Below are 26,146 nucleotides of genomic sequence, written 5' to 3'. Positions count from 1 at the left end.
TGCCTGTGCTGTTTCTTCTTGTTCAAGTCATCATCGGTGAATAGCTGACAGCAACAATAGGTTATTTTTAGGCTTCCAGTGCCGGAAATCTGGAGCTTTCTCCTGATCCTGAGTCTGGCTGTTTGTCCCAACAGCATCCCAGTCCCAAGGGTTTTCATGGCTCCATCTCCTGCTGAATAGTGATGTGTGGGGGTACAGCTGTCAGGGCTGTGGAGGACACGTGGGTATGTGACAATATCCAACCTATGTTTCACAAATTAAATGACTAATTCATAAAGAGAATTTGTCACTGTAGGAGCCACGCTGAAGCTGAATGCTGGCTTGCAAACATCCATTTAATGGCTGGACTCACTGCAATCGTGGGCATTTTAAACAGATTTTCTTTGGTGTGTGGGCACAAATCCTCAGGCAGGATGAAATGATCCTTGGCCTTTCTGGTGTAAGGTCTGGGATCTGAAAGCTGAGTGTGAGCCCCTGGTACATGTCCCTACCTACCTGCAGACCTCTGCTTCTCCACTCCTGCCCATCAGACTCAGGGAAGGTCTCTGGGAGGGAGGTCTGCTAAGGTTAGATGTGAAATTTTGGGCTTTTAATGGCAGAAAGGTGGGAGAAAATGAAGGAAAATATTTTACCAGTGTTCTTAGAGGAAAACTGAAACTTTTAACATTTCAAATTTATTTATCTTTTTTTTTCTTTTTTTTTTTTTTTTTTTCTGAGAGAGAGAGAGAGAAAGCAAAAAAAAAATTGTTAAAATCCTAATTTTCCAGAATTGAGTGAATTTAAACCATGGAAAGTTAGTGTCTCTGGAATGGAAGCCTTGTGTTTTAAAAGACAGAGGGAAGAAGGGTGTCTTGCTCTAATTTGTGGTGGAAGCTGTGCATAGGACACAAGCATGGAAGTGAGGGATGTGCTGTTTGCTATGGGAGTCATGGCCCCCTGAGACTGCCTGGCATCACCTTTCTCCCAAAAGGATTCACAAAAATACTGGATTTTTTAAAAATAAAGAAATAGAAAAAAAATATGGTCAAAACACAAATTAGCGTTGATTTCATTTAGATGTTGCATTTTTCAGTTTAACATGATTTAAAAAGTCAGGTTTTGTCTCTTACTAGTCATTTAAAAAAATCTAATTCCACTGCAAATGTTATTTGCTTCTTTAGACAGGAGTGTTAAGCAAAACACATTTAAAAGAAAAATACTAAGCAGATGTCTGATTAAAAATAAATTAAAATATCTCAAGTCAATGGGATAACCTGCACATCCAAAATACAAATGTTAGAAAAACGACAACAGTGTTCCCACACTTATCCTATTTGATTAATTACTAATACACTCCCCTTGCCTTCAGGCTCAAGGAAAGAAAACAGCCAGGACTCTGCAGAGATCTCACAGCAACATAAAATCAGCAGCAGTTCAAACTGCATCCTCTGGAGCCCTCAGGTAGCACCTGTTGCATCCCTTGTGCCTGCACACCACGCAGCAAGAGCCCAGATGGAAGGACAGCTCCCAGGGAGGTGAGCAGTGTCAGTCCCTGTGCCATCCCACCCTCCCAGTAATGTATGCTGGACATGAGATTTTCCATGCATGGTGCATGGAAACTCCAGTGCTGAGTGACACTAAGCATCAGGTGTGCCAGCAGTGCCAAAGCTGGCTCACTGCCCCAGCCTGGGGTCCAGCAAATTCCCCTGGCCATGCAGCCACTGCCCAGCACACACAGCCCTGCAGTGGCAGGGAACCGCCTCTGCCCTGCAGCAATGCCTTTGCCAGGGGATTTACCCATCTCAGAGCAGCAGCTGCTGCTGAGCTGGGTAAGTAAGACACAGCTTCACCCTCCAGTTATCTGATCCTTTGTTTTCTGGCAATTTGATGTTTTGGGAAAAAATTGGTTGTTCACTGGCAGACTATCTCTGCCTCTCATCTTCTCCGCTACATGACCCTGCTCTCTTTGCACAGGGTGTAGGTTTCCAGTAATGTGAGTTCCTGCTGGGCTCCACAATTGCCTTTCCAGAAAACATTAAAAATGTGCATAGCATAGAAAGGTGAATGAAGATGAGCCACTGGCTCACTGGCAGCACAGCAAGGCAGGGCACCAGCAGGGTAAGCAGGGCAGAGAGCAAATCCTCAAACAGAACAGGGAGTGTTGAGCTGCCTGGTCAGGGAAGGGGTCGAAGAAGAGATGGCTATGGCAGCTGTCCCTGATGTAAATCTGAATTTGTCTGTGCAGGAGTATGTGGTTTGGGGGGCCTGGGTGAGGATTTGCATGCCATGGAGAAAAGGCAGCCCTAGAGTGGGCTTCATTCCCTGTATTACTGGTAGGACATGCACCACCACCTCTAACCCTTTCCATGTTCAAACAAAGACACTGTGGATACACTGCTTCTTCCAATCAGTTCAGTATAGGCATTTAATAGGCTAAATGGTGAAATACATCTACAGGACATACATTAGTTGAGTATTATGTACAGGTGGCATTTTACAAAATTAGAAAGAACTGAAATAGAGCAAAGTTCAACAATGTCTTACTCCATAAAACTTCCTTTCTGCACTACATTAAATATTCTACAAGCTAGACTAGAAAAATATGACTGAATGTCTTTTTTTTTCTTTTTAGTTTCTACAAAGCTTTTAATCCAGAAAAAAATACAAAACAACTATTGAGTTTATTAGAGAGACAACACTTGCACACAGACAAAGTAAGTGGACATTCATAGACCTGCAAGTTGAATAAATAGGGTTTGTTTGTATAAAACAATTTTCTCTCTATCTTGCTTTCCTGTTTTAGGGCCTCTGGCCCATGGTCAGAAAAATAAAAATGGGAGGAGGAGTTTGGCTTTGCACGGTTCTTAAACTGAGGCCACACAGCTTTAGGAGAAAGCTTTAGTTTGAAGCAACCATTTGCTTCAGGTAAAATACTTCAGGGGAGCAGCACAAAAGAGGGGAAAGGAAAGAGAGGAGTAATTAGGCTGGAAGAAGGAAATCTGGGATTTCTATACCAGCTGCAGCTTTAAGTACAAGGATGAAAAAAAGTAGTGGTGCCTGCGTGGTGTCTTTTCAGGGTGTATGTAGAATTTAGTTGTTTCTTTGGGAAACATATTTAGGGAAGTGCCATTGACCTCAGGTGGAAATAGGATAAGGGCCATCCAGAGCAGGAAGGGAGGGAGCGTCTGAAAGCAGATAGAGAGCACAGAAAATTGGGGGAAGTGTTTCAAACAACTGGTTTTCCTTTTATAAAGCAAAAAGCAAATTAAGTGATACATCTAACGTCATTCCTCACAGAGCTGGGCAGATGCAGATTGGAAGGAAATCACACAGCTAAAAATATGTCGTCACTGCTGTTGTTTTCTCCCCAGAGCTTTGTAAAACTTCTTGACAGTCGATGCAAAAGCAGCATTTAAAGAGCACCTCCCATCAGCCTGGCTGCCTCGCCAGCACAGCTCTCCCCTGCCACGGAGGGTCCGAGCTGGAGACCCCCTCCCCTCACTGCTCCTGTGCCAACACGGAGCTCCAGCTTTGTTGGCTTTACCAGAAAACTGTCACCAGTGAGGGGGTGACAGGGACAGCAGCCAGGTTTAGGAAGTGCTCTTGAAACCTTCAGTTACTCTGATGAAATTCGGTGCTCTGACCAGAATCCCACTCACCCAACGAAGTAATTCTAACAGTGTAGGCAAGAAAGTCTACATCAAGAAGGCAAAACAGATTGTTATATAGATTGAGAGAGCAAAGTTTAACTTAAGTATCACATTATACTGTACTACACTGCTTATAAAAAGGGTCCTAGATCCCAAACACCCCAAATAATGAGCTATAGTTTTGTACATAAATTAATGTTGCTTTGAAGTAAAATAGTATCTTTCCTTTGTAATAAACATTCATTGCACAGAATTCTTTGTAAGTAAATATATTAAATTTGGTTGCTAAGAAGGTAAAAACTTATTAATACATCTGGCCAGTAAATTTTATCAACCATCACACATTTAAAAGTTGTTGTTAGCGAAAATTATTACTGGAGAAAAGAAAGCACTTGGAAGTAAACTTAGGAGTTAATGCTGGAAGAAATCCTATTATTTCACTCCACCTACAGCAAGCAGCTTCTTCTGGATGCAACATTAATTGGAAGTACAGACCCCAACCAGCCCTGCAGAGATGGAAAAAGCCATCTTTGCAGCTTCCAGGACACTCATCACTGACAGTCAAACCCCTCTGAGAACAGGCAGTATCCACCCCCACCAGCCCATCCAACGGGTCTTGTTCCAGGCTGAGACTGGTGCTTCTCCTGGGACAGTGGAGGGAGTCTCTGGGAGGTCCCTGTGCAGGAAGGGATTCACTCCTGTCAAAATGACCCCCAAATTCCCAAGGAAAATCCACTGGAGGGCAGAGGTGTCCAGAGACAGCTTGTCCCACCATGAGCTCTGGGCTCCAGGAGGTGACGGTGCCACCAAAGCTGAGGGGGCCGTGCTGCAGGTGAGGAGGGCACCCCTTGGCACACGTGTTCCTGCCAGCAGAGCCAACCTGGCCAGGAGGGAGGCAGGAACTTGTCCTTCCACCACACCCCTCCCACTGCAGCTGGCTCAGGGGAAACCTGGAGCCAGGCAAAACGGAGCACAGGTTTGGGATGGGCTGTGGAGCTCCTGCCACCTACCCCCTACCCCCACCCTGCTCAGGGCAAGGGAGGAGCAGCTGTGCCCCTGCACCTACACCAAACATACCAAAGGAGTAACGTCACAACAATCTCTGATAACGAGGTGGGACAAAGCCAGCCCTGGGGGAAGCAGGAGCCATCTCACCAGCTTTAGGGGTGAGAAGTGCACACCACACCACGGCTGGAGCTGGCCTGAAGAGCACATGGACAGCACGATCCACCCCACCAAGCCCACCACAGACAGCCTCAGCCACAAACACCAGCGACCAGCTCATCCACCAGCTAAGGTACAGCGAGAAAGCGCTTCCAAAAGGCATCAGCCTTGCTGAAAAGGCAGCTAAGGAAAGGCTGGTTCATCCAGATATGCACAGGTTAGCCAAAGGGAGAGAACTGCTCTGGGCTGCCCCAGGAGGCAAACCTTGCCCTTGCGTCTCTATACAAAAGTTACAAAATCAACTGGTGACGTTATATTACATCTATTGTCCGTAATATCACAGTGCTAGTTTGAAATGGCTAAAAAAAGAAAGGTTTTAGATTTAAGACATTCCTCCTGTAGAAACGCAACCCCTTTGTCCTGATTTTGACACCTGAAAGCAGCCATTCTTGAAAAAGATAAAACCAATGAAATGCACTAATTAAAATTAGGAGCATCTTTTCCTTGACAGCCTTGTATTTCCTAACACATCCCATTGTTTCCCAAGGGGAAATTAAACAAATAATATTAATCCCAGCCTGAAAATCAAAATGTTAGAAGAACAGTTCTAAAGCCCAGATGCTTCTTACCAGGTACTAACTAAATAAAATCCTTGCAGATTTAAATACAGATTACTTTGACATGTCTTCAGAGTGTGTTAGCTTTCCAACAACATTCACAATGAAGTTTCACTTCTGAGGCCATGGAGCTCCTACTCATTCTCTTCAGTTCTGCTTTCCAGACTATCTGTACTGTCTTCCACGTCTTGAGCTGGGTGTGCTAAAGTATCTGCAAAGAAACAGCTCATCAGCACTTATTTCCCCATATAGGTGCAGCCTTTGTCTGATTACCTGCTCTACCTGGCAGTTAATCTGATACAAGAGATCTTCTCTGCTTGCAAACCAGTAGTTAAACCTGGGGTGAGGAATTCTGAGTGCATCACAGTCTGACTTTGCAGGGAGCCTGAGACCTCAGGTAAGATATTAGTGAGATGAGGTGACCCTATGGACAACCACTGTCATGGGAAGGCCACCCAGTCTTGGAAATCTGCTTAAGCTGTCAGGCCTGAAGACATAATGAGTTTAAATCAAGGCACAGAACCAACAGAGAAACCACAATATATAACCTGAAAGTCAGGAAATAGATTTGGCTCGTATTTACTCGTGAATGATCAAACCCTGTGGTTGTCACCACCCAGAACTGCCAACTGGAATAGCAGGTGATTTTACACTTCAAGACCTTTTGTCATCGCCCCTTGGAAGGGAAGGGAAGGTGCATCTTGCACCCTGTCCTGGCTGCGGTGTCTGGGGGTTTGGGTGGCAAATGCTGGTGCACTGAAATGGAAACCAGGTCACTCTATAAGAGAAAAGGACAGCACTGAAACGAAAAAAAAAAAGGAAATAAATAGGCCAGTTTCTCACTGGAGCACTTCCTGTGCAAGCTGCACTTAGACAAGGTCTTACTTTACCTGTATTTACCCCACAGTGACACTGCCAGCCAGGGGTACATATTTGTGAGTTCCTGCTGCACCGACACACTCCTGGGACACCAGGATGGTTTGAAAACGTGCAGCTGTCAGACATTTCACTTCTAGGCTAGGAGACAGGGATGGATACATGCCACTGACCAGGATTACTGCTCCCCAGAGTGATCTGCTAACGTGCAGTGCACTGACTGCCTGTTGGCCAAGTGAGTGATGCAGATGAAAACATCACTGCTCAAAATCTACAACAAAATTTTCAGTCCACAGGACTCCTCCAGCACAGATGTTTTCTGGGCACCTTCAAGTGTTTGTCTCATTGTTAACTTCAGTGCACAGCACTGTCTGAAACAGCTACTTTCCCATGGGGAACAAGGATGAAAATTACTCATTCAGACCTTCCAGATCCATCTGCTGCTGCTGTTGCTGGACACAGACTCTTTGGTCACCATGAAGACCTTTGTCCTCCGCTGACTTGAGGTCCTCAGGAGGCCAGCGCAGCTCCCCGCTCTCCACCTCCCCGGACTCGGTGGGCTCCACCACGATGGAAGGCAGCCTTTTGGACAGCTTGGGGTACTTCTCACGGGAGTCTGGGAAGGCCTGGGGAGACATTTGGGGATGCACATCAAAGCTTTGTGCAGGGATGTCTATTCAGAGCAAGGAGAGTATTTGACTTTCTGCATTTGACATGTACTCTACATGTCCATTAAAAAAAATCCTCTTTCAGTTGGTGCAGATCAACAGCCCTGCACAGGGAGGATTTCAAAACCAGCTGAACCCAGCTCCTTGCTGGCCAAGCATGGTGCAGAGAGGCTGTAGGTCTCAGCACAGCCTCCCTGCACGTGCTGTCCCTTCCTGAGCAAAGAACCCACTTTGCTTGCTGGTGTGTTGAGGAGATAATTGCCCGAACTCGTGTGATCCCACAAGAGCAGTGAAAATGGAGACTTGGGAGAGAAAATCTGTTATGCTGCCAAACACTTGTGTTTCAGTTCTGGTGGAGTTTGGGGACACCAAGGTCATTGCTGTAAGGCTAAGCTAATGGCTGCTGCAGCCCTTGTGGCTGCTGTCCTGTTGCTCTGATATGATATTCCCATTTTCTTGAAGTGATAGTTCATTAAGAAGCCACCACTGTGCAGAGCTATTTTCTGCAGTGTGGAACACTATTTTATGATGCATTCATGCAAAACAGGTAGCCCCAGAAAACATCTTTTCACAGAGGACCGTGCCAGCTATTTATTTTCATTTGTCACACTGAAGCTGCAGATCAAACAATCCACAGTGTGTTAGAGCTTGAAGCTGAACTAGAGCTTTTTAGTGAAGGCTATTGTAACATATAAAAGTGCTTTCCTGTTTTCAACATAGCTGGATCACTTAAATCTCTCAGGGTACTTTGTTTTGAATAGTTTTGTTTCTCATGGATTGTTTTAGGGTTTTTTTGGAGGAAAAATCATTCCAGCTCCTCCAGGACATTACCATAAGAAACTCTGTTGTTGCTTCACTGAAACCTTTTCTCCTGGATCCTCCAACTTCCATATACCTGAACTAACAAGCTACAAATCTCTCCATGCTAGCTGAGTTTTATTTTTATTTTATTTCCTTGTGTTTCATTTCTAACAATAAAATCAAGGCGCATGTAAGGGGACTGAACCAGAACTTGAGAGCAAGAATGATCCCAGTTTAACTTCAGAGGCTGCCACAGGTTTGCTCTGGGCTGGTGGGAACTTCCCCACACATCTGCAACATGTTACCACTGAACCAGGGTCTCTGCTATCTATACAAAGGTGAGAAATGTCGCATATTAGTGTAATGAGACACAATTAGGAAATATTTTTTTTTAAGAAAGCATCTTCAGTACAATTAGACCACGTAAATCACTGAAGGCAAACATTTCTGGTGCCACCCTGAGCTGCACCCACAGTTTATAACTCATCCTGACCAAGCAATGCTGATTATGCTGCCCATCAGAAAAGAGCTGCCCAACTTCCCATGACACAGATTTCTCCTGAGCTGTTCATAATTTGGAAAGACATTTCCATGGCAGCTGTCTTGACTGGAAACCAAATATGAGACAAGGTTTCCTTGGGCAGGACAGATCCACAGACCTGCTGAGCAGCAGTGCCCTCCTCTGCAGACCCACAGGGGAGCCCAGCTCCCTCAGCCTCACAGCTCAGCTGGCAGAAAAGAGCCATAAAATTGTGGGCAAATTGCTGCATTTTCTCCCATGGCTGCACAGGCAGGTGACAGTGACCTCTTCCCCAGCTCTTGTGCTGCCTGCTGGGGTGGCAGAGGCTGCATGACAGCCACCCCATCCCCAAACCTGCTGGCAACCCCTGGATGGGCAATGCAATACAACAAAAATTCTGCTTTTCGTCTGCTTTCCGAAGCCCAAGGAAATGACACGAAGTGATCTAAAAATGGCCTGAGGAATGATTATTACAGCTGCAAGAAAATTTAGGAAAGACACCTGTGCGGCCTCAGCTGTGGCTATTTTTGTTTGTGTCATTCTCATAAGGTCTTTTCTCACATCAACCACATAATTTTTTTCCACCAGAGCCCAGTATTTACCATGTCCCTCCAGGAATGAGTCAGGACTGGCAGGAAGCAGAGCTGCCTGTTGGGCCTTGCTGTGTTTTTCTGCAGAAGCTGGAGCGTGTGATGAGTGGGCAGGAGACTGCAGGAAGAGAAGGACCAGTCTTCTGGACAAAGTGCTTGGAAGTTGCTGGAAGGAACCTAGTTCTCCCACTGAGTCACTGAGTTTGTGCTACATCTCATTTCTGTTTGATTTTTTTTTTTTTTTTGCCTCAGGTGGCTATCACTAAAATGTGGGTGGTAACACCTTCTCCCAGAGGGGAAAGGTAAAGGAGCTGGGGGAAAACTCTGGAGCATATCATCAGAGAGACCAGAGAACAGCCCTGCATGCACAGGTGAAGTCAGGGCTGGGACAGAGTTTGGGCAGCATACACTGAGAACCTGGAACTTGGTGAAGAAGAGGAAAAATATTGAAAATGTGCTCCTTGAGTGAGCAGCATCCGTCCTGTGCAGCCTCTGAGGCACAGCAAAGCCCATGTGCTCTTTAAAGGCACAAAGCCTTTCACCACATGAACGGGTGGTCCAAAAGGAATTTGCAAATTTCTGTTCTGACTTCCCTGGCTTCCAAATGCCAGATTTTCACCTGCAAGAGGCTGCTCCTGGAGTAGCCCTCTGAGTCTGCTCACAACATTACACATTGTGTTGAGAGGCAGCTCAGGTCCACCAGGACACATTATGTGGTTGGTCCCTGGTAGTGACACAGAGTCATGAGCACAAGCACAGAGCACAAACTGTGATGTGGGGGCTGCCACAAGGGGAACTTGGGACATCGTGATCCCTCCTGCTGCAATGGGTGGGTGCTGAGGGGGAGTGTGGAACTGCCTGGGCACAGAAAATGCTCCTGCACCTGCCAGCAAATGGCCCTGCCCAGTGGTGCTGCTGTGATGCCCCAACCATTTCTGTGAACTAGCCAATCATTTCAAATGGTCTCTGTTCTAAAAAGGGAGCTCCCTCTGAGCCTAAGGGAGCTCAGTTCATTTCAAGGGTGGCTGTGTAAAAGCTTGGCACAGTCCTGGCTGGATGCCTCCATCGCACAGTAGTTGCTCAGATCTGAACTCCTGGTGACAAACAGCCTCTGTGCCTGCATCCCTGCAGGATCTGGGCACTGCTGTCACTGTGCCCTGCAGACCTGGCACCCCACTAAACACTTCAGCCCAACTCCTAACTTGTAATAATAGAACCTGTGTAGGATCAAACACGGATTGCAGGGCTTGTTCTTCTGGCAGCAGTGCTCTGCAATTCAACACCTACACTAAGGACAGTTATTGGCTGCATTAAATGGCTTTTGACAAACAGCTCAGGACACTTCTCAGTTCAGCTGAAGTTACCTGGCTGGAGGGGCCTCCTTCCTCCTCAGGAGTCTGGCCGAGCGCGAATTCCTCCATCACCGGCTCGCGGGTGTTCATCACCTCTGTCATGCTGGGAACAGTAAAACAGAATGGGACTCTGAGCTTTGGCCCCACAGCTAATTTAACAAAAGTTATTGGCTTTTCATATTGGTTAAAATAATTGTGTTACACTTTCCTTCCTGAGCTGTCCAAAAAATATTTCCTTGGCCTCCAAGCTAACTGTAGCTGCTGCATGTTGTGATGCTGAGCAGGGCATTGACCCCAGCTGTCCCTGGAACAGCTGAGAGGACCCCCACAGAGTTCCAGAGGCATCAGCTGGAAACTGGAGTCCTCCAATGTTATCAGCAATCAGTTTATTACTGATATATGAGCTCAGAAATTGCATCTGTGGACCAAAAAAAGTAACTGGTGGAAATATCAGCCTTGAATTAAATTCTTATTCTGATTCTTCATAATGTCTTCAATATTTGCTCTTCCAGATGTCTCTTCCATTTAGTCATGAGCCAGCACTTTTTTTTAAGCTGTTAATTCCAGACACACCAGCTGTACTGGTGTCTAAGAACCAGATTTTCAGCAGTCTTTACTCGCCTGAGTGTTTGGAGAGGTGTCGAGTGGGACTTCCAAATGCATCAGGGACTGTGTGGCACCTAAATCTCATTTAAATCTGGGACTTAGGCACCTAAGGTGCCTGTGTGCCCATTGAGCATCACCCTGTGCCACCTGGCACCGCAGGCAGAGGTGCTGGCCACGGGGCTGGCCTGGTTCTGCCGGGCATGGCAGCATTCCAGAGCAGAGCCAGAGCCAGAGCCAGAGCCAAAGCTAGAGCAGAACCAGAGCCAGAGCAGAGGCAGAGCAGAGGCAGAGCAGAGGCAGAGGCAGAGCAGAGCAAGAGCAGAACCAGAGCCAGAGCAGAGCCAGAGCAGAGCCAGAGCCAGAGCAGAGCCAGAGCCAGAGCAATGCCAGAGCAGAGGCAGAGGCAGAGGCAGAGGCAGAGGCATGGCAGAGCCAGAGCAGAGCCAGAGCCAGAGCAATGCCAGAGCAGAGGCAGAGGCAGAGGCAGAGGCAGAGGCAGAGGCAGAGGCAGAGGCAGAGGCAGAGGCATGGCAGAGCAGAGCCAAAGCAGAGCAAGAGCAGAGCCAGAGCAAGAGCCAGAGCAGAGGCAGAGCCAGAGCAGAGCCAGAGCCAGAGCAGAGCCAGAGCAGAGGCAGAGGCAGAGGCAGAGGCAGAGGCAGAGGCAGAGGCATGGCAGAGCAGAGCCAAAGCAGAGCAAGAGCAGAGCCAGAGCAAGAGCCAGAGCAGAGCCAGAGCAGAGGCAGAGCCATCACAGCCCTTGCTGCAGAGCTCAGCCCAGCCCGTGTCCGGACAGCTGCACGTTGGGATTTTCCCCCATTTGCCATTTATAAATGCAGCATTCCACTGAAAAATCTGATGATGCCCAAAATCTCCAGAATGCATATTAAGTGTGTAGGGACAAACAGAGCCACTCTGAGCTGAAGGGGCCATGTTCATTTTAAACGTTAATACCTCAGCCCTGGAGAGATCTGGCATAGGGCTTTCCCTCTCTTTAGCTGGCATTCATCAGGTAGTGCAGTTGGTGGCTGCTGGAGCCTCCTGCAGCACACACAGTGTAGGCACCATCCATCAGGCTGCCCTGCCACCTGCCACAGCAAACACTCCTTCAGGCACGACTGAATGCTGCCATTAATTCTGGCCCTGCTGCACACACAAAAGCCTTCTTTGTAACTGCTGCACCTTCTGAGAAATGCCAACTACAACATCTTAAGGATAACTTGTTTCAGGCTTACATTACCAATTACTGGACAGAACTAAATTTTACAATATCTGCAATTACTACAAGACCCTTCACAATGACTTTAATTAGCTGAAGCACGGAGCAGCATGATAGTGCAGAAACTTTCACTCCCACTGTATCACATTTAAGAAAAGGCATGGCAGAACTGTGGGACACAAGCTCAGCTGTGGACCAGGACCCTATTCATCAGCACAGGGAAAAGCCCTGAAGGGTCAGCCTTGGACCCAACCAACACTGAATTAATTCACACACTTCCTGGTGCATGCATGGAACAGGAAAGTACAACCAGGCTCTGAAACCCAGCAAAAGGCTGAACCAAACCCTGGATTTGAGCACCCTGCAGCTTACACAGCCTGAATCCTCCCAGAGCCATGGCGTAGTAAAAGAGGGACAGATTCTGCCTGCTAGGAATTGGGTTTTGAGCTGCCAGCCCTTGCTTGGACCTGTACCACTCCCCAGGGACAGCACAAACCACTCCATCAGTACAATACATAGGCATGTTTGTGGACACATGCTTTTACTCCTGCAGCATCCAGCAGGCCATTCCATTGGGCACCTATGGACAACAGCACTGAGGGAGCAGCAGCCTGGAAATGGGAGACCCCTCCCAGCAGTGATAACTGTGGGCCCTGCTCACAGCTGTTCCTGCCACCTTAGACAGCACTCAAAAGAACAGAGATGTGCCCTTGGACCAAAAGGAAAGTAGCACTCCCTCTGATATCACCGCCCTCTGACCACCCCTGGTGATCATTCCATTCCTGCCTTTTTCCCCACTCCGGCCCCAGTCTCTTCCCTGTTCCCAGAGGGGCCTTTTCACACCTCCTGCTGCCCCCCTGGGAATGACCAGTCTAGGCAATAGCAGGACCATGCTCTCCCAGCCCAGCCCTTTGGGAAGAGCTGCTCTGCAGGGCTTTCACACCCTGTGTCAGCCAGAGCCAGCTGTGAGCCTGGAGGAGCACTGGGCCCACCACTCTGAGCATGTCCAAGATGAACATCTTTCTCTTGGCATCCTTTTAGGGGTTCAGCACCCCAAGCCCAGCTATCCTGGATTGCAGGGAAAAGGAAATGAGAAAGTGTGTGTCTGGATGGAAATAATCTCAGAGGCTTTGCATGGGGTCAGTATTTATGAAGTTTCAGTCTTGGCAACCACAAAAGCCATGCCCACTGCTGTGTGTCCTGGGGGTTGGTCCCTGCTAGCCAGCAGCAGAATCCTGCACTCACTCATAGCTGGCTGGTTTATTTTAGCAGCCATTCAATACATTGCAAATGTTTAAATATTTCTCTGTCCTCATTCCATGGGAAATTTGAGATATACATCCACACATGCACTGTCAAATGTGTCATATGAGCTCCAAGATGTTAAGACCTCACAAAATTCTATTATTGAGCAATAATGGGCTCCGTGCTTCCCTAAGACCACATTATACCCTGCAGATTATTTGTAAATGACAAAGACAAATTATTTGGGCTAGAAAAATGGTGACAGTCCTGCCAGTGTTACAGCAGATGCCTCAGTGAATCAGCTCCCAAGCTGTTGAAGCCCAGGCCATATCAGAAAATCTGTGCAACTTGAGGCTTTGATTGAATAGGACAGCAGAAGTGATTGTACTTGATGTGTTTCAGAATAGAACATGGGGCCATGCAATTGCCAAAATAATTAAGCTTTAACTGGAATAGATTAATTACTCCCAGTCTTCACTCTGAAACAGTGAAGGAAAGCAGAAGGATCTATATGGGCTGTGAAAGCAGTGATGTTTCTAACGAGTTTAACTAGCTCTTTAACAGGAAGCGTAACTAGATGTAAAATAATTGAGAATGCCACTGCAAATCAGCTCCTGAAACTTCAAAATCACCTGTAGAACATCACTGAGTTGTTTATAAAGCCATATAAACTGAACAACAGGCTTGGTGATGCTGCTTAGGGCTTTTCAAACTGTGATAACATTTATGCACAATTTTTTGCTTTTCAGTGTTGATGGAAAATATTAAGCCACTTTTAGCACTGCTTTTACGTGAGATGTACTGACTGACATACAACAGAAAAGTGGCTGATTCAAACAATTACAAGAACTACAGCTCTTCAATTCAGTCTTGCATTCATTTTATGTATGGTAGATGCTGGTATCACCAATGACATACAGTAGCCATAGTGATGCAAAACAAGGCAATAAATAGCATTTACAAACAAAGGATAAATTCTGTTCTGGTGGATGAGTCATCTACTCTGAACCTTAAAATTCTTGTGTCAGTGAATTAAGAGATACATTACTTCCCCTAGTTTTAATTAAGCATAAATATACCAGTGGGGAAGGGAGGGGAAAGTGAAATCTGTTCTTGCTTTTCTGTGAGAAAACTACATTTAGAGAAGATTATCTTAAATGCAGTGCTAAAGTGCTACAGCCCCAGGATCACACTATGCTGATCTTTTTCCAGGGGCATGGAGCAAAAGCACAGATCACTTTGTGCTGCTTGTGATGGCATTGACGAGGTCAGTAACATACAGAGCAATATTTAGCCTGACAAGTGCTAAACCACCTCCCATGGGAAAGGCCTCAGAAACAATGCACACTTTTATTTTAGGTTTTGAACAGAGGGCAAAACTGACCTGTGAAATTCATGGGGAGAAAACAGTATCTGAATGCAGACCAGCTTCAGGACTCAAAAATGTGCAGCACTCATGCAAAACAGGCAGTCATGTGATGCAAGGAAGTATTCCCTTAAGGACAGGGGCACAAACACATTTTATGGGACAAGCTGAGCCATGGTTAGGGAGAGCTGTTACCTGAAGCAGGGATCAGTCTGGGGGATTCTCAGACATGCAGTGAACTGAGGCCTGATCCTGCTCCCCCTCCCCAGCCGGGACAGCAGCACAGGGACCCCAGCCAGAGCAGGAGGCTCTGGGGAGGATAAGCAGCAAGCACGGGGCAGTGACAGAAGAGAGCACGTTACCTTCAATCACATCCACGGTGTCACTTCCAAAAACTGTCCTTGCCACAGGCGCCTGCGCTGCTGAGGGAGAGTGGTGCAGACTCAGTCAAAGCCTAGAAGTGCCTGGAAGAGACAACAGAGCAGGGTCAGAGCTGGTGACCAGAGGGACAACGCTGGCAGGCACTGGTGTGAAAGAGTCCTGCTGAAAGCTTGCTGCAGAAAGCCCCACCGTGAAGGTCTGTACCATTTTCTATGCAAGGTGGGATTTGATCTTCACAGAGCACCTTGTGAATTACTGAGGCAATTAATGTAGCAAAGCCACCCAAAGCTAACTGAAACACCTCACAGTCCGACTCTTTGTGATGTTAAACCTTATTCCTTAGCCTGAGTTACAAAAACTGCTAAAACTGGGACACTCTGAAATCCTCCCATACAGAAATTGTACTGACTGTTGGAAAATTGGAAAACAAAAAATGCATTCCCTTATTTGGCAGGATCAGTTTGTTTAGTGAGAGACAGTTCTACTGATCAATACACAAAGAAGACAACATATGCTCAAAGAAGGATCCATTAACATTGCATTACTGCACAGTTCTTTTGGAAGTCAGAGGGGAAGTGATTTTTTTTGAAAAATCTACTCCAACTTGAAGGTAATATGTTGACTGGTATCAAGACAGGGAGCCTACTGAGCAGGAGTGAGGATCCCACCATTTCAAAGAGTGAATCACTGATTTCTGATGACTTCTCTGTCAGAAAGCCTTAGCTGATGAGCCTCAGGAGCTACAGTGCGTAAATATAGTCAGTATCTAGGCCAGAGATGATTTTCTGAGAAATTTGTTTAGCTCTACAGCTTTCCAAATATATATTCATGCCAGCCACAGCTATTTCCTTGGATGGGAAAATGGTGTTTTCAGTGAAGTGAATGGCACTAGTATATATATTTTATATCCTCCAGTGGTTTGGATTCCAGCCCAAATGATTAAACAAATCTACCTGCTCTGGAAGCCTTCCTACCAAGATTTATTACACTGGATTAACTGCACACTGATTTTATTCAAAAACAGTGACAGAGGGAAAATTGTGTATTGCATTCTGGAGTTTCTTCTCGTGCCACAGGCCATGCTTATTGAAAATCAGGGAAGCAGGAAATCACTTCTCTATCCCCAGGATTCAATCCAGAAGGTTTAATTCTTGTCTGGCAATTCTCCTTGCTAACCAATGACCAAACCAACATCAGGGAGGCTAATGTTTTGTCCCTTAAAAATTCATGACTACACTCAATGTTTGTCTCATAAAAACAAGGGAGCATCTGATACCATGCTATACAATGCTCTGGGAAGATTTTTATCCCACTACCCATTACAAAGCTGCTGCTATTAAACCTGCAAAAATTCAGCTTGAATTTGTCTACCTTCAATATCTCCTTCAGAAAAGACTGGATGTAATAAGAACAATTATTTCAGAGTAATTATATTACACTGCCAATGAGAGGCAAAAGGGTATAGGAGATAAGGAACCAGGCACCAACCACATGGTCAGTGGTTGGAATCCAAGCCAGGCCACTTCCTATTCAGAGTTATCTTCAGATGACTGGTTAGTGCTATACTGAATTAATTAAACCTACATCCACTGCTTTCCAGTCTCAGCAAAGGACTTCAGGATTTAACTGACCCAAGCCCAATCCCCTCTCTGGTGTTTTGAGCAACTCTGTCCCATGGTGCATGCAGTGTTGGACAGGGGATGTCAGCCCCTGCTGCTCAGCTACTTGAAACCTGGAATAAAAAAAATTCACTTCAGGACCCCAGCATGGAAAATGTCCCTTCTCCCAGTATCACAGCCATATTCCAGTACAGAACTACCAGAATGCGTTCACTCTCTGAAGAAAAAATATTCACTTTACCTGCCTAATAGATGTGATTACCTTCTGTGGCTGACAAACATAAACTAAACCCCTTCCTTTGTGATACTGCCTAATCTTTTAGAAACAAGGCACAGCTACTGAGACCTTGCAAAGGGCTTTTACTGCAATGGAAACCATCTGGAAATTACCCAAGCAAAGCCTTTCTCTAGTTATCTCTTCTTACTTTTACCCACCTTTGCTGCTTTCCAGCCTGGAGCCCATTTGCTCAATGCACCCTCTTCCAACCCACCCATCTTCTGCTGCCGGAATAACTTGCCTTCCCTTTGCCTCAAGTTGATAACCAATTTCTTCTCTGGCTGCAGGAGCACCAACACAGCTGTGCTGTCATTAATAGGAACCAAGTCAAGTCCCAAATCTCAGAGACCAGTGGTACTGCCTTGGCGACACCTCGTCTGGGCTTGTGGAGCCTGGCTGTACCTTCCCGCAAAGAGCAATGAATTTAGGTATTACTCCAATGAGCTGATCATGTCTTGCCTCTTTAGGAGCCATAGCATGAAGCAAGGAAGTCCTGAGATGTTCCAAGTTTTCACTAGTGAGACCAAGGAATGCTTCAGTGGTGGCCTCTTTGCCCAGACCAAGGGCCCTCAGCTCACACAAGGGGATGAATCTCTGCCTGTGCTGGTGGCATGGGTCACAAGCCCAGGCACTGAAAGGTGCTCTCTGGGCTTCTCTCCCACGTTGGAAAGCATCTGGAACAAACTGCATTTTTGAAACTTCTACAGCCCGTCCCAGTGGGGTGGTCTCACCACCCCTGGGAGAGCAACTGGTGCCAGCACAGATGCAGGATATTGGGCAGCTGCTCTGGTCAGCTGCAGTGTATGGGAAGCCCAGCCTGGCTATCTCTCCTGAGTCTGCTCTCCATGGGGGCAGAGGACTCCACCAGGCATAGCAGCAGAGTCCTCTCCTTGGGATAAATCCAGTGTGAATTGCAAAGTAGATGTTTTTAAAGCAAATGTGCTTTAAAACAGAAACAGGAACTGGGCCACAGGCTGCAATCCTAGCAGCCCACTTGATAAAGGAGCATGTCTCAGAGGCTCCGAGCCCCAAACTTTTCTCCCACAGGCAGCAGCACCTCCAAAATCAGGGCACTTCTATTTAGAGATTCCTCCTACTCTGGAACATCACCCCTTCTCCCTGAGCTGCCCCAGTGCTGGAGACAACTGGGTGGCAAAGTGAGACCTGACCTCAGGATGCCAGGGCTGCTGCTAGATTAGCAGAGACTGCAGGACACCCTCTTCCCTTCCCAGGCTTCCCCAAGTAATCATTTCCCACTGAGCACTCATGGAAATACTATGATAACAGCCTAACAATACCACATTGAAGGTGCACCTTCTAACAAAGCATAGATATGAGGCAGAAATTGGCCTTGAACTCCACTTGCAAATCTATCATTTTTCTGGCACGGCAGAAACAGGAGCCCTCCCCTCCTTATTTCAATGGGTCGATCCCAAGGGCTTTTCCAGCCCTGTACTTAAATTGTGCTGGATGGACATCCCCAAGGTGGCTCTGCAGCTCAGCCTCATGGCACCAGGGCAGAGTTCTGGGTGCAATCACAGCACAAACACGGCTCCCACTGATTCAGACATGCCAAACAAACCGGGAGCTCAGCCTTGGGCGGCCGCCCCACCTCCCGCCTCACCCCACCACAGCCCCTGATAAATGCAAACTGTTCTTCATTCAAGGACTCCAGCCTTTGTGTGTGCTACAAAAAGAAACCCCTGCTATTGATTACAAGGAGAATTGGGACAGGCAGTGCATAAGAATGGCGAGAGGTGGGAGAAGCAATGGTCTGCTGCTTGCGTTTTGCAGAGTGGAAAATTTCGATGGGTCACAGGAAACCCTGCTCAGCAAGTCCCAATAAACAAACAGGTCAAAGGAGGTTTTTCCACCCAGAAGAAGAAAGGGTGCCTTATTCAGGCCACTCTGCTGCAGCCGAGCAGGCTGTCAGTTCAGCCATGGTGGAGGAGTGGGCACTCCATGACAGAGCTACAGTTGTGGTGGATGAAGCCATGAAGGGGCTGCTCACGTGGTATAAGAAGGTACATGTCCCTGCAAGGAATGCCAGCTGGCATTTTCCATGGCCAGGTGCTTCTGCAGATCCAATTCCTCCATATCTCAGTCTTTTGTTAGTCCTAGGAGGATGGAACTATAGCTGAGAGCAACCCAGGTGGCCTGGACCATCCACAGGCAGGACCATGCCCAGTACTCTTACCAGGGTGGGACAGTGACTTCAGCATCTCGGTACAACCCAAAACAAGCACTGACATCAGTGACACCTCATAGCCTTGTTTGCCTGACTGCACCTCAGCTCAGCTTTTGGATACTGCAGGTAGGACCTTGGACAGTCTTTGTTTCCCCTGGTTGCACATTTCTAATGAATGCACTTCATGAAGTGTTGTGGATTCCATGGGACTAGCAAAATGTAAATCACCGCATGGACCGCAGAAGATAAATGTATGAACTCCTATTTAAACCTCCCACTTCTTTTTGGATGCAAATCTCTTTCCTAAGCAACTGAGAGAAGTGCGATATGTGTCAGAGTCTGGAGATTAGAGATCTGTTCTGTTCCCCCGTTTCAGAAGCTCTTGTCTTCGGCCACCCACGCAGTACTTGAGTTCTGCTCTCCGCAGGCCAAAGCTGCCTTCCTCTCCCCGGCAGCGTGTGCTCCACAGAAGATGTCGATCTCTCTCAGGAAGCAGCGAGATGAAACGGCTCTCCAAGTGCAGGAGCTGAGGCATTTCAGCATGAGACACAGCACGTAGTTTGGGAGAGAGAAAAGGGGTAGGAGGCTGCTATTTCCAGACCGTGCTGCCTCTCACCGCTAACTTTGTGGCGAGCTGCAGTTTTTACTGTTCCTGCTCCAAAGAAACTACTGGGGTAAGTATCACCCCTGGGAATTTCTCAGACACTCATCTGTGGACTCCCAACACTACAAAACACAGGCTTGCAAAGGGCCAGTGCTGGCAGATAAACTCCAACTCAGCCTCCTCGGCTCCTGGTGTTGCACAATCACCACTGGGGAGCCACGGTTCTTCTGACATCCCCAGATCCTGAAGCACCATGGCTACACACAAACCTCAACTTCCAGCTTACTGCAGCTGCCCAAGCTCCTGCTCGCCCTCTTGGCAAAAAGGAGCTAAAAACTAGATTCATAAATGGTCAAAGAAGAAGTAAAAAGAACTAAAATGTTCCTGTGTTTAACTATCACAATTTTCAAAGCAAACTCATGATTTGCAGATGATTCAACTCAAAGTTTTTTCAAATTATTTTTGCTATGCTGCTTGCTATGGGTGCTTCCTTGGTGGATTCTTCCTGTTGCTTTTTCTTTTCCCCTGGCTGCTTTAAAGCAGCTCATTTATTTCATCTCTTTGATCTCACCACTAAACTACCTGAGCTTCCTCACGGAAGACGATGCCACAAGGGACAGGTATGGCAGGAGGGGTGGGGGCAGCCAGACAGGATGCCTGGAGATGGGGACGGGGAGCAGCCAGCCAGGAAGCATGTGCAGAGCAGCGGAGGGAGGAAGAGCTAGAGCAGATGGGAAGAATGACTAAGCCAGCTCCTCTGAATGCTGGTAGACCTCGACATCGTGGAAATCTCCACAGAGCCCTCATGGAACTGTGTGCCAAGAGAAAGTTTGGATTTATTTTTTTAACATCAGATTCGGCAGCTAATTGATGTGAGAGGAGCTCATTAGGAAAACATCCCATCAAAATTAGAGATAAGCCTCAACAAGCTGTTAAATGTTTTAGAGGTATCTCTTCTGGTACTTGCTGTGCAAATACTCTCATCTGAGAGCTTGCTTTTGGGATCAGAAACGCCTGTATTGAGCAGCATGATTTTGCATAGGCTTTAATTTCCCACAACCTTACAAAGCCAGCACCTTACAAATAACTATATTGTTCATTTTAACTTAGAGCAACCCTTACTAAAGGCTTTTAGAAGGAAATGGTTTTGTGTCTGGGATCTGCTCTGGAAGATGATGATTCTCTCATCCCTAATATTTCACGCCACAGTTGTCCCTCACCTTGCAGCACCCATGGGAATCAGTGACAGATTAAAATTGGCTTCCTGTGCTTCCTTCTACCATCCCCTAGGTATTTTTGGATAGTTCTGAATTCAAGCAAGGGAGTGGAGGAAAAACATCTTAGAGCATCAACATAGAGTACACGATTCTCAGATGGAAATGTCATGGGAAATGGGTTGCAAAATGTTTGATGTCTTTTTGGCACCATGAAAGAATACCCTGGATAGTCTATCACTGGGCTCATTTCTAGGCAACTCAGTAGGGTAAGAGGTTAGGTGCAGTCAGATAGAAAAGTATTTACTTAAGAGACAAATTAGCTATTTCCTGGTAACTTTGGGAAAATTAGAATACAGCGCTATCAGTGTTATAACCCGATATAATATTGAGCATTTAGGTAAGGAAAACAAAGCAAAAGTGGTGAGATTTTATAAAAACAAGCAAACAAAAACCCACCAGAGACAATGAAGTGGCTATTAATATTCCTTCTTGGCAATTACCAGCACAACCACAGGTGTCACAGTATCACAACCTAACACCAGAGATGCAGCTGGTTTTGTCCACAAATTAAAACTCCATCACCTCAATTGAATTTCCAAGCATGGGAAGCTGCCCTAGCCCAAGATGGAGGATATGAGAACACTATGTCCTACCACGGTAAGAATGGGGAAGATGGAGTGAGGACAGCACAAAGCTAAAAACCAAAAAATTCAGCGTGCCTTTTTTTAATGACTCATTAACACTGAAAGCAGATATGCATTAACAAGACTGTGAGTCTTCCTGCCAACCAATTAACATTCACCTTCTGAATCTAGAGGTCTACTAAGTATTTGGACAGAGGTAGTTTATGTGTGTGCATGTCAGAGACTGAACTCAGCTGAAAATTCAGGTTACATCTTACACAAACTGCAGTGGTCTCAACGGAGGAGCTGGACTTGGACTATTTTCTCCAATTCCTATGGGGAACATGGGCACTGGGGGGTAGAACACTGTGGGATCAGTCAATGCACACTGATGAGAGAGGGGGATTATCCTGCTGGACCACAGCCTCTTCCAGCACTGGCATCTGCTCTGCAGGGGACTGGTCATGCTCTCCCCAAACCACGAAGGAGAGGTGGTCCCAGACCCTGAGGACTTGCAACCAAACAGGGACAAAGACTGAGATGAAATTTTAGGACCTGTTGGTATCAATCAGTCTACTTCATTCTAGCTGGATGTTATTGGTTGGCAGCTTTCCTGGGGTTTGCAATAAAGCCTTCCCTTGAAGACTGGAAATTCAGGAAATTGATTATTTCACAGAATTTTCCAAAGAATGTGCATGTTCAAGAAGCAAAAGGAAGGGCTGTTGCTGAGGCAGATACTGGTCTCCTTGAAGTCCTGGCAGAGCTCTTCCTGCCTTGAATGGCGTAGGATCAAGGCTTGTCTGAACAACTTCTCCCAAACAGAAATGGTTAAATGGGCTCAAACACAGGGGCATAATTTCAGAAATGAGAGAGAGAGATCAACTCAGGATTCAATAATTTCAGAAATGAGAGAGCCTGTGACACTCTGAGGTTGGTACCTGATCTATGCAAAAGCCTGTTGCTTAATACAAAGAGATCATTGTGAGAAGGGAGGGAAAGTAGTAACTATATTTGCACATTATTTCTTCTGCTAAAGCAGTGTACCAAAGACGCTGGAGGAAATTCCCCCTGATTGACAAACTGTCAGGCTAGAATGGGAAAGCGACAAAACCGGGTCAAGTTATTCCCTGTTTGCTTGTTTTCTCTTTGTAATCACAATGTTGACTCTGCAAACATGTTTTTTAAATGGTGTATTAATTATCCAAATCCTGAGCTGGGAGCTGGATTCTTTTCTGGGCAAAAAATTTGTTGCTCATTAAAACTAAGAGAAGGAAAACACTGGCTTGAGACTGGCTGTGCGTAGGCAGAATTTCCCCGCTTCACCTTCCTTCACAGGCTCCTCATAAGGAGGCATTGTGCTGTGAGCCAGGCAGGCTGCAGGGCAGGTGTGAACACCAACCCTGGATCCTTCAGTGAGATGTGAACCCACAGCCTGAAGGGCTTCATTGCTGTACTGACTGTACAACTGCAGTACAGACCTCAGTGGGAAAAGACTAATGGAAACAAATTTCTCTCTGTGCGTTGCTTATTGTGGTTGGAGGGGTTAATGCTACGTCCAGGCTAACCCAACTCCCCTCCACAACTGTAGCCATATTCAGAGATGCACAAACACTGCTCTGTCCCAGATGAAAAGAAAATTTCTGTGGTATGTTCATTTGGCAGATGGAAAATACTCTCACCCGTTGCTCTGAGTGAAACATAGTCCTCATTTACAGAGCAAAGTAGGTTCTTTCATTCTCTAAAAGTAATCGTATGTGTGGTATTTGCTACCTGATGGGAAACGTAGGATTTCAGTGTTCACTTCAGCTCGGCTGCAAGCAAAAGCATCGTCTTAAACTTGTGCTTTGTTAGTCGCTTCCTCGCCTCAAAAGTTGTCTTGGGGAAAAAAAAAGGCATAAACAAATAGCTGAGGCGATCGCAGCCCACAAACCAACAACTCCCTCAGCGCTGCGCTCATTCATCAGGATTCCTTCACACAGCCCTTTCGGCTGTCGAACGAGTTGGGTGGTGTTTTTGTAAACGAGAATCCTTGTTCTCAGTGAATTCTCCGTAACACCCTTTACTCGAACAAACAAGCATGTGGAGAAACGAGCCGCGGCAGAGGCGCGCGTTCCGCCTCTCCCTCTCTCCCCGTTACCCCGCGGCCGCCCGTGGGACCGGAGCGCTTCTCCGCGCTCCCCGCCCCGCACAGCCCCGCAGCGCTCCGACCCGCGGCACCGCGCTCAGGGGCTCCCGTGCCCCGCACAGACCCGACCCGCACCGCACTGACCCGCACGGCACCGACCCGACCCCACCGCACCGCACAGACCCGCACACACCCGACCCGCACGGCACCGACCCGACCCGACCCGCACCGCTCTGACTCGCACGGCACTGATCCGCACCGCACAGACCTGCAACGCATTGATCCGTACGGTACCGACCCGACCCGACCCGCACCACACAGACACACAGACTGCGCACACCGGACTCGCCCGGCACGGACCCGCCCGGCACGGACCCGCCCGGCACGGACCCGCACACACCCGACCCGCCGCCCCTGCGCCCAGCTCCGGTCGCCGGCTCCGCCACGGGGGCGCTGCCCGGGTCCCGGGAGCTGCTCCCGGCCGCGGCGGGGCTGCGAGCGGGGCACTCACAGGTGGCCGCTCTCCCCCTCTCCGCACCCCCGAGCCCGGCGGAGACCCCGGCCCGGCTCACCGGCGCGGCAGGCGAGGCGAGGCAGGCGGCAGCCGCCCGCCGCCCATGCACGGCGGCAGAGGGGAGCCGGCAGCTCCGTCAGCGCGTCCGCATCCTCCCGGGCCGGGCGCTGGCACCGCCGCCGCGGCACCTCCCCGCCCGCAGACCGGCCCCGCCGCCGCCAGCGCGGGGAAACCACTCCCCCGGCAGCGCCGGCGGGGCGGCGCGCAGGCACGGCCCGGCCCGGCCCGGCACGGCTCGGCCGCCCCGCGGGGAGGGGACGCTGTCCGCGGACACGTGTGGGAGCGCACGGCCTCACCCAGCCCCGACCCCCGCACGGTGCCGGGGTCACACAGCGCGGCACGGAGGGCCCGGAGGGGTCACTCCCCCGGAGCGGGTCCCCCTCTCCCCTTGCTTTGCTCACGGGTGTCCCCAGCCCGCCCTGCAGCAGTCCTTGCTGAGAAAACGTTGAATGCGGAAAGCACAAACTTTTTGGGGCTCTTTTTGGAGGGATTCTTTTTTTGCGGGGGGCGGGTGCTCCACACCGAAGTGAGTTTTCCATCTGCATCCCCGACCCGCGGCAGGAACACGCTCTGCGGCGCGCAGCATCCCACCGCCTTATCCCGAGGGGCTGCGGAGCTGGGGCCGCAAGCAGTGTGTGCCAGGGCTGTGGTAAGGGGCTCCCCCCTGCCAGGGGCTCACTGCACACAGGCTGTCAGGAGGCATCTGCAGCTCTGCATGTATTGGAGATGCTGGTGAGAGAGGCAAAAATGCAGTGGCAAAAGTCCCACTGGTGGAGCAGTGGTGGAGGAATGTGGATGTACAAAGGAGCACGGTCCTCCCCAGGGCTGGGCATCCCCCCGGGAAGCAGCTCAAACTCGGTTGATGCAACCGAGGGATGCAAGGGGGGTGCAGATCTGCCTCCCTCCCTCTGCACAGCAGCAATGGGAGCTGTGGCCTCAGCCTGCAGACGTGCAGGCCCTGGGGTCCCCTCTTTGCCAGGCCCAAAGGAGGGACATGCACCATGGCTGCTGGAACAGGCCTTTCCTTTAGTGCCTTTTGCCCAAGACTGGTGCTTCCAGCACAAGCACACAAGAGGACGATGGAGCACGGGAACACTGAAAGGGAGATGGGTGTCAGCCAGGGGAGACCTTCCAGCATTCGTTTTGTGGGAGGTCCTGCAAAACAAATGCCAGCATGCATGGATGGCACAGGGTGCATGGAGCATCCAGGGGAGCACAGCTGCAGGTGGGGAGGAAGCAGTGTGTAACCTCTGCTTCAATCTCCTCTCTCTGTCTAACATTGGGCTGTCAGGAAATAAGGAGCTCAGCCTGCATTTCAGGTCATTCATGCTCGGCTGGAGGGGGTCAAAATGTCACCTGCTGCTGATTTAAGAGAAATCTCACCTGTTTCTGTGGGCAGTGGTGGAAGGTAATTCCATCAGGGCAGTGGGACAGTGGCGGCACAGCTGCAGTCAGCTCTTCGTGCACCCAGGATGGTGGATGAGAAGGATCTGTGCCCATGCCCAGGAAACCCACCTGGGAGTGAAAGCAGCTCCTTCCAAAGGATGTCTATATAGATATATGTACCCTCTACACAGGGAGTGTATCTACTGGAATTTGTCCAGTGCTGGGGTTATGGGTATGGATTCCAACCCAACAGCCACCCAAGAATCAGTTTGTAGGCTCTCTTTGGAAGCTGCTCTTGAACAGTGAGCTTTTATGCACTTTGTGCATATATACACCTTTTTGCAAGTGTATATAAAACATAGCTATTGGTTTAATCCTATATATTCAATGTAGATACACTTCACTGTATAGCTCAGTGTTCTGAGAATGAGCCTCACATGGCAGTGAGCAGGCCAATTGTTTCTGACAGTTTTATTCCTAGACTCCTGAGTTATTCCTGCCT

At 48.2% G+C, this 26,146-nt stretch overlaps 2 protein-coding genes across 2 annotated transcripts in view; both read right to left on the bottom strand.

The window, feature by feature from the left end:
- TNFAIP2 (TNF alpha induced protein 2) overlaps positions 1 to 18,075 on the bottom strand; it is a 121,255-nt gene extending 103,180 nt beyond the window's left edge. The window contains exon 1 of the mRNA XM_054286733.1: positions 18,071 to 18,075. The gene's annotated coding sequence lies outside the window, so the exon portion shown is untranslated. The remainder of the gene's footprint in view (positions 1 to 18,070) is intronic.
- On the bottom strand, positions 2,378 to 24,364 carry LBHD2 (LBH domain containing 2). Its single transcript, XM_054286735.1, has 5 exons — positions 24,257 to 24,364; positions 15,013 to 15,114; positions 10,230 to 10,320; positions 6,711 to 6,912; positions 2,378 to 5,621 (listed from the first exon to the last, which is right to left on the bottom strand). The coding sequence occupies exons 3-5, from the start codon at positions 10,317 to 10,319 to the stop codon at positions 5,545 to 5,547; spliced, it is 369 nt and encodes a 122-aa protein (XP_054142710.1). The 5' UTR covers position 10,320; positions 15,013 to 15,114; positions 24,257 to 24,364; the 3' UTR covers positions 2,378 to 5,544.
- Positions 24,365 to 26,146: the final 1,782 nt, after the last annotated feature.

The sequence above is a fragment of the Melozone crissalis genome, unplaced genomic scaffold (assembly GCF_028551555.1).
Source record: "Melozone crissalis strain CALT ecotype California unplaced genomic scaffold, PUWL_Pcris_2 ptg000056l_1, whole genome shotgun sequence".
NCBI lineage: Eukaryota > Metazoa > Chordata > Aves > Passeriformes > Passerellidae > Melozone > Melozone crissalis.
This window is presented reverse-complemented; position numbering and strand designations above follow the sequence as displayed.